This window comes from Pipistrellus kuhlii, unplaced genomic scaffold (genome assembly GCF_014108245.1).
Source record: "Pipistrellus kuhlii isolate mPipKuh1 unplaced genomic scaffold, mPipKuh1.p scaffold_m20_p_3, whole genome shotgun sequence".
In the NCBI taxonomy this organism is placed as follows: Eukaryota; Metazoa; Chordata; class Mammalia; order Chiroptera; family Vespertilionidae; genus Pipistrellus; species Pipistrellus kuhlii.
Genome location: NW_023425529.1, coordinates 153,880,531 through 153,889,282, shown reverse-complemented (window position 1 = coordinate 153,889,282; position 8,752 = coordinate 153,880,531). Strand labels below are relative to the sequence as shown.

The following is an 8,752-nucleotide window of genomic DNA, read 5'->3' as shown; positions in this document are numbered from 1 at the left end:
TTGCACTGTTTAAGAAATAGAGAATTCTGCCTCCAGCTTTATGTAGCGTATTGTTCTGCTTATATTGAGAATTAAAAGTACATTTTAAACTCTCCCCCTCTCTCTCAAACACTACACACACAAGAAAGCATCAGAGAGCTGCTAAGAAAGATAAATATTCCATATTTTTGCTGATTATTGGTGCAAAGAGGTTGAGAAGTCAGAGAGAGGACAAGGAAGGATGCCAGAAGAGTTTAAGGCAATCACACAAAACTGGGAAGACAAAGAATAGTGTTTGAAGCTGGCAAGGCAGCCAAATATTGAGAATCCAAGACCCCAGAAAAGAAAGTCTGACATGATACTCAAGATATTTTGCTCAGTAAGATAGACTATTAGAGCAAGAGGCTAATTTTCTAAGCATAAGGTGAGTAAAAGTAAAGCAAAACTCAAAAGAATAGAAACACATGTCTGTCAGTTGGTACCCCTCAAAAATTACTTTTTAGGAAATGGAGGGTAAGAAGAGGGGTGTGGACTAGAAGATGTAAGCAACACAATAGCTATCCTGTGTGAAAGACTGCAAACCAGACTTGATTGACTCAGTTCATATTTGAATGAGGTGATCTTACCCTCTGCTGCCTGCCAGAAGGCCTTCTGGAATCCTCTCTAGAGGAAGATTTAGGCAATCCACAAGTTTCAATAAACAATGTCCAGCATTCAGACAAAATTAGTCATAACCAAAAAGAGACAACAGAAACCCAGATACTGTTGTTTGATAAAGACTTCAATGTAATGGTTATTAAAATGTTTAAAAATTGATGACAAGCCGAAACTGGTTTAGCTCAGTGGATAGAGTGTCAGCCTGCAGACTGAAAGGTCCCAGGTTTGATTCCGGTCAAGTGCATGTACCTTGGTTGCGGGCACATCCCCAGTAGGGGGTGTGCAAGAGGCAGCTGATTGGTGATTCTCTCTCATCGATGTTTCTAAGTCTCTATTCCTCTCTCTTCCTCTCTGTAAAAAATCAGTAAAATGTTTTTTTAAAAAAGATTCAATCTTTATAAAAAAATAAATAAAAATAAAAAAATAAAAATTGATGACAAGAATTACACCAGAGAACTGGATTCTATAAAAAATGAGCAAAATAGAACTGAAATTATAAGAAATATAACGCTCAATAGATGCAAATGCAGAGAAACCTAATTAAATATTAATGAGCTAAAAGATAATTTTGAAAAAAACTGTATACAATGGTAATCATCCTAAGGTATAGGTATACCAACTTGCTTTGAATAATGATAAATCTGGTTTGCTGATGTTTGCTTTAAATAGGCTATTTTATAAGTAAAACAGCACCTTGGATTTCAAATTAGATTTTGGTTCAGGGTACAATGTTTTCATACCAGATGGGTGAATTTGGTAAAGCTGATTAACATCTCTACGAGATTCTTCCACCCTCCTGGCATGGCTCAGCGGTTGAGCTTAGCCTTCATACCAGCTATTACAGGGCAAAACAAATGTAAATTAATCAAAGGCAAAAAAGTTAATTTCTTTAGCAGAATGACTATTATCCTACCTACAAACACATATGTGGAAAACTCCTGATTATAAATAGTTTTGAGAAATGAGAAAAATATAGTCAATTTGCCACTCATCCCCAAAACTGTTCTGCTTCAAATACCTTGAGAGAAAAGAAGCATTAAGACAAGTTTATTTGTATGGAAGTGACTTGACTGACAGAAGCAGAAGACACATTTCAAATTAGAAAGGAATAAATAGTGAGCAAAGAAAAACAACAGCTGTAGTCCAAATATTTGGGGAGTGGGCTGAAAAGTAAATATAAGTGAAAGCCTATAAAAAGCATCCAGGGGTCATCCAAAAATTGTAGAAAGGTATTTATTTGAATTTAGTTTCCATTGTTGAAGATTCTCAAGTATTTAGACTTAGGAAGGAAAAAAGGAAAGATGGAAATACTAAAATGACAGAAAAGGCATAGGAATCACAAACTTACCTTGGCTGGGCCACTCCGTTAACAATAATCAACCTCTAGAACCCACCTACCCCTGTTCAATTACAGGCCTGAAGCCCCACTCCTGCCCAGCCACCATTACACAGAAGTCAGCTTGGAACTGAAGAACTTTATTTAAATATATTTTATTGATTTTGTACAGAGAGGAAGGGAGAGAGATACAGAGTTAGAAACATCAATGAGGGAGTCATCGATCAGCTGCCTCTTGCACACCCCCTACTGGGGATATGCCCGCAACCAAGGTACATGCCCTTGACGCGAATCGAACCTGGGACCCTTCAGTCCCCAAGCCGACGCTCTATCCATTGAGCCAAACCGGTTTCGGCGGAACTGAAGAACTTTAAAAGGAGAACATCACGATACAGAGGTTACCATACAAGTAATGCTCACAGGTGGAATCATGCACCCCCATTAACGTCTCCTAATCACAGCAGATATACTCCTCAAGTATGCTGTGGCAGTGAAAGTCCATCTGCTATTCTTTTAAGGTAGGGGTGTCGAACTCAATCAGAGAAGGGGCCAAAATCTAAAATCCAGCCTAAATCGCGGGCCGAATGGTTTACTGAACAGTCATAAACTGTCATTGTGATGGAAACGCAGCGGAGTGCAGTGATGACAGCGCGGTGCGGGCCACATTGCAAGGCCTGGCGGGACGGATTTGGCCCGCGGGCCTTGTGTTTGACACATGTGTTTTAAGGGGACCCTGAGGGAAATGGGAAGCAGTGGGGGATAAGAGTTACACTGTGAACTATAGTTACACTGTGAACTATAGTGTAACTGCCACTGCTGTGCAATGAGAAATCAGGATATTTTTCTTCCCATCTAGGTTGGAAAGTCAGAGGGATGTTTATCAAGAGTGAATACTGAGCAATATAAATCCTTTTTTTCTAATATTGTCAGAAAGCATCAGGCATTGTACAATAACAAATATAAACAAAGCCTGCGAGTACAAGGAAATACTCAATGAGGTAAAAAAACAAAAAAACAACAAAGAAAAAAACCTAGAAAAATGTAACGCATTGAAAAATAATTGTGTCAAGTTACGTGTCCATATTTTTATTTTTATTTTATTCTTTTAGAGGTAGTTGAAAGAAGGGAAAGAGACTGAGAGAAACATCATTGTACATCAATTGGTTGCCTCCCCACACACTCCAACCGGGGGCCAGGAGTTGAGCCTGCAACAACTGAAGATGCCCCTGACTGAAGTTGAACCCCGGACCCTTCAATCCCCAGGCGGATGCTCTATCCACGAAGCCCAATCAGCTTTAGGGCAAGCGTCCATATTTTTTAAATACAAAGGCTATGCAGATACATTTAATTTTATTATTCCCTCACAAGTACAGAGAATACTAGTACACGTTTAAACTAGGTTTTTCTTTCTCCTTCTTGTGCTTCCCAGTTTCCTCTTTTTCTTCCCAAACACAGATCTGGCAGTCACCATGACTGGTTTTGTTTTCTCTCCGTCATCTTCACTCGAGCTGCTTGTAGTGGCACCTTTGTCCCTTACTGGATCAGGTTTCACTGTGTTCTGCAAATCTGAAGAGCTGATTTTTGCCTCTCCAGCTGCTTTTCCCTGCTGCATGTTCCTTAAAGGTAAACACTCTGCTTCCTCGCTTGAGGAAGCATCAGATGACTGCGAGATGTAGGCTTCCTCCAAAAACCCACCACATTTACTTTCTCCTTCAGCATCTGAGAGCCTCGTTCTTTTCAGACTTGACGACTCTTTCCATGAATTTGCTAGGCTTCTCTTCTGGGTCTTACCTTTTGCCTTATCAGGGAACTCAAATTCTTTCTCCATGGCAACAGAATCTGCTTCTTCTCTTTCTTTTCTCAGCATACACGTCACAGCTCTGCTAAGTCTCTGGCTTTTAATACCCTTAGCATCTTGTTTCTCTTGTTGAGCTACTCTAAAGAAAGAATCAATGCGGAGCTGGGTCTAAAAATAAGATAAATAAAAATAAATCAGACAAATAGGTAAAGTTTCTAATGCATATCTGAGAGTTCCACCGTGATCACTAGCATTAATACGTTACGTGCCCAGCCTGTTTTGTCTTCGGGATGGAAAGTATAATGTCAGTCATCGGTGACTGACAGGACACTTAATGTGTTAAATGACCCTTCAGAGAATTTTTTTATTTTTTTTATTAATCAACCTCTCAAAAGCCATTTTTCTCCCAAATTTACTAACAGTAAATTTTACTTTCTAGATCGTATTTAATGCAGTATGTGTATCACCTCTATCAACTAATTCCTCTGTCTACATGTTAAATGAGAAATCCCTTCCAAGGCCCTCAAAGTTAAATATTTTACAATAGCCAAATATATCTTCTTCTTATGCAGGAACAAAATTTCACGGGATCTAAATTTTACTATTTCCTTCTTTTAAAAATATTATCACACAAAACTTTTAGGAGCAAAATCACAGTATTATATATTAAAAGGCATAAAACATACATGCCTTTTGATCAGCATGATCAAAATGTCAACGTGATCAGAATGTCACTTTTAGGAAGACATTCTTCAAAAATAGTTACATTTGGGTAAGTTATGCCTAATGTGTACATCACAACATTCTAAAAACCTGACAATTAAAGGTCCACTAAGTGAACTGAACCAATGAAGTTAAATCTCTGATAAAATGTAATCTGGTCATTAAAAATTATAAAAATGATGCAAGTCATAGAAAAAAAAGTACATTAATAGGTGGGGGCTTAGATATATGTATAATAAATATATGTAGGAAAAAGAGGAAATTTTAAAAAAAACAATGTTAACATCTCTATTAGAAAATGTATACAATAAGTAATTCTAATTCTTTACTTTTTAATTTTGGAGCTATAAACTTATATTAACTTCTACAATGGAAGGAGAAAAACATTACCAAAAAAGTTATCTTAAACTAGGGAGTAGTAATCAGTCACTAAGCCAACTAGCCTTTTTGTCTGTTGACAAACAATGCTTCCTGTACAGAAAGTAATCAAACAATTTGTTTTTGGAAATGCTGTCTAGGTTTTATGTTTGTTTTTTTCAAAATTAACTGATCCTAATGGGAAAAGATTTAACTTTATGGTGACACTAGAAAATGAAGGTAAAGTCCAATTTTTCTTTTACTGTTTCCTTCTGTTCTCACTTAATCATTACTCTTTATCCTGAACATGGGAAAAGAGACATGATTACCTGCTGGGCATTCAGTTGTTTTAATACCGGAAACAGAGACTCATCTGTCTTTGTCCTGTTCCAGCCAAAATACCGCTGACAAAATATGCGGGCAGTTAAGGCTTATACACATTTCTGAAGACACTTAAATAAATAATATATAAAAAGGTCCAAAAACCCATCCTTGATTCCACTTTCCATATCTCCAAAGATTTTCATATTTATAAGATTAGAAATAGGAAAAGGAGTAACAAAACAAATTACTCCATAATCATTTGGCACTACGTTCTTTTCAACCTCCAAGATAAAACATTCCAACTCTCATTTTAGAACATCAAACATTCGTGACTATGAAAAAACATGAACACAGAATAAATACAAGTTGCCACCCGGCTAGTGTGGCTCAATGGTTGAGTGTCGACCACGAGGTCATGGTTCGATTCTAGGTCAAGGCACATGCCTGGATTGTGGGCTAGATTCCCAATAAGGGGCGTGCAGGAGGCAACCAATCAATGATTCTCTCTCATCATTGATGCTTCTATTTCTCTCTCACTCCTCCCTTCCTCTCTGAAATAAATAAAAATATATTTAAAAACAAAAATCAAAAACAAGTTAGATACACCTATTTCTTTTAAAGAAAAAAATTGTAGTTAGATTAATTCTATTGCAAACTTTAAAACATCTAACCAAATAATTATTTAAATATGCAGAAAGGAACATCAGTAATAAAAATTAAAAAAAACTAATTCTCTTTCCATTCTTTCAGCATACTTATGTTGTTAAATCTATGAATTCTATCACTACTTATTTCAAATAAAGATCCTCTTTAACACTAAGGATATTTTCACAATAGCTAAAATGTGGAAACTACCCAAGTGTCCAAATGTGGTATATCCATACAACAGAAAATTATTCAGCCTTCAAAAGAAAGGAAATTCTAATACATGCTACAACATGGGTGAATCTTGAGGACATTGTGCTCAGTAAAATAAACCAGTCACAAAAGACAAATCCTGTGTGATTCTACTTATGTGCGGTACTTGAAATAGTCAAAATCATAGGCAGAATGTAGAATGGTAATGGGCGGGGACAGGCCTGAGGGACTGGGGAGTTACTGTTTAATGAGTATAGAGTTTCGGTTGTAAAAGATGAAAACAGTTGAGATGGATGGCTATGACGGTTATACAACAACGTGAATGTTTTAATACCACTGAACTGTACACCTAAAATGGGTAAGAATATAAATTTTATATGCATTTTACCATAAAAAAAGAAAAAAAGGATCTAAAAGTAGTATCTTAGAAAATGAAATATTTAGAAATCCAAGTTCATGTTCTATAAGTTTTAAACCAAAGCACAAATTTGGCTCAATGTTCCTTTATGTTTTAAGTAAAAGGATATTCTCTAATTTTCTCAAGATCAGGTTTCCCCCACAGAAATGATCCCTTGGAGTCATCCACCACAGGTTTGAGGTAAGCATCTGCAATAGCTGGGTTAGGAAAGCCAGGTGTGAGTTGCAACTTCCGTAACTTTTTTTTCACTTTGGTGTCATAAGGATTAGGTCTTATCTTCTTATTTTTTTGAGCTTCATGCCACCATTCTCTATAAGGCAAAGGAACAAATCTTTATAAAGCAGTAAGACATGCACTAGAGATGAAGAGCTCAACTTAAAAGTTAGAATACAGAAACGCAATTCTGAACTTCAAAACAAACCCTATGACCTACAGAATACAAGTGTTATTATTTTTAGTGCTATTAACCACAATAAATAATGATGGTAAACACTGACTAAAGATTACTCTGTTTGGCACTGTGTTAACTGTTCTACATGCCCAATTATCACATAAGCACAAACCTATTATTGTCCTTACCTCACAGACAAGGAGAGTGAACTCAAAGAGAAGTCACCTACTCAAGATTTCACAGCTGGGGTTGATACAATCAGACCCTGACAATCTCACACCAGAGCCCATACTCATAAAAAAGTCAGAACTTTTTTGGGTCTCTTTCTCAGAGATAAAATGGAAGTAATATACCTACCTGTATTTTTTACCTTGCATTAACTACAATAATGGACCCAAGAATATTTCATAAAATGTAAAAAATACCAAGAACATGTGACATTTTTAAAATGCAGGACATAATTCTACATATATTATAATTCCAATTTTGAAAAAAATGTGTAAAGTGGAGAAAGGGAGAAAAAATTAACAGAAATATTTAAGCAACATTATTTCACTACATGCTAGGCAATGCCAAAAGCAAGAATACAGCAGTCCATTTTCTTTTTTATATTTTATTCATTTTTCAGTTTTTCCATTATGAACATCAATATTACGGCAAGTTAAAGATAGTCACATATTCTTTGACTCCTCTTCCTTCAAGAAGTGGAACCCACATTCCCTCCCCTAGAGCCAGGTGGGCTCTGTGACTGAAGAAGTGACACTGTCCCAAGCCCTCAGCAACTACTTTCCATATCCCGTCAATTGGGTAATTTGCCTTGGAAGCAGCCAACATGCTCAAAGGAAGACCCAGCTTATAAAGATGTCCAGATAGAGAAGGTCCAAGTCCAACAGCCTAGTTATGCCTGAGCTCCTAGGTGACAGCATCACTGCCACCCATGTGTGTGAGTCATCTCAAGTGAATGCTCTAGTCCAGGTGAGCAATCCCCTCACATACATGGAACAGAGATGACAAACACAGACATGGCCGGACCATTGAGGATTCATGACCAAAATTAATGACAGTTGGTGTTTGAAAGTGGTTTATAATGTGGCAACAGGTAACCAGAAGAATTTATAGAGTTTTTTAAAATGGTATAAAAGTTAAAACATAAATATAACATTTACCAGTCTATACATTCAATAGAACCTAAAAAACAAACAAACAAACAAACAAATCTCATGTTCCACTGCTTCACACAGGTATTTCTATTAGCAACTCAGATTTATTGGCTTAGCCCAGCGTTTTTCAACCGCTGTTCCGCGGCACACTAGTGTTGCCTGGTGTGCCGTAGGTGCAGACAAGACAAGAATTTTATAATTTTTCACTATTTTGTTTACTTAATATTTCATAATAAAGTAATTATAAAATACTTTCTTTGTGTTTATTTGATTCCTATTCAAGAGAATTACTTTATATATAGTCAATATAGGCACAGAGTTAAATTTTTTAACATTTTCTAATGGTGGTGTGCCTCGTGATTTTTTTCATGAAACAAGTGTGCCTTTGCCCAAAAAAGGTTGAAAAACACTGGCTTAGCCAGTTTCATTTAGCTAATGCAGGAGTGCCATCTAGTGCTAAAAAAGGGTAACTACAGACTTTTATTGTAGGATCAAAATGCAAAAAGGAAAAAAACGCAAAAGGAAAAAAATATCTTTCTTCATCAGTTTTACATTATTGTCTCCAAGAGTGCACTGAGAAAGAAGATACCTATATATCTCCCTACTCTGTTTGAATTTCGTCTCTGAAACAGTCATCATAATCGTTAGCTAGAAGGATCAGCACAACACAAAGTGAGCCCTTCAAACCAGACGGATCACCCCTCTTTCAAGCAAGGATCACCCGTCTTCCAAGCAAGAGAACCAAGATTTA

General features: G+C 36.6%; 1 protein-coding gene across 6 annotated transcripts in view; it reads right to left on the bottom strand.

Moving 5' to 3' along the window:
- Positions 1 to 3,062: 3,062 nt before the first annotated feature.
- The window catches only part of ERCC5 (ERCC excision repair 5, endonuclease), a 33,008-nt gene continuing 27,318 nt past the window's right edge, over positions 3,063 to 8,752 (bottom strand). For all 6 annotated transcript variants that reach the window (XM_036458926.2, XM_036458923.2, XM_036458925.2 and 3 more), the window contains 3 exons: positions 6,560 to 6,760; positions 5,180 to 5,264; positions 3,063 to 3,938 (listed from right to left, as the gene is read on the bottom strand). In XM_036458926.2, coding sequence (XP_036314819.1) covers positions 3,363 to 3,938; positions 5,180 to 5,264; positions 6,560 to 6,760 — 862 coding nt within the window. In that variant the 3' untranslated portion in view covers positions 3,063 to 3,362. The remainder of the gene's footprint in view (positions 3,939 to 5,179; positions 5,265 to 6,559; positions 6,761 to 8,752) is intronic.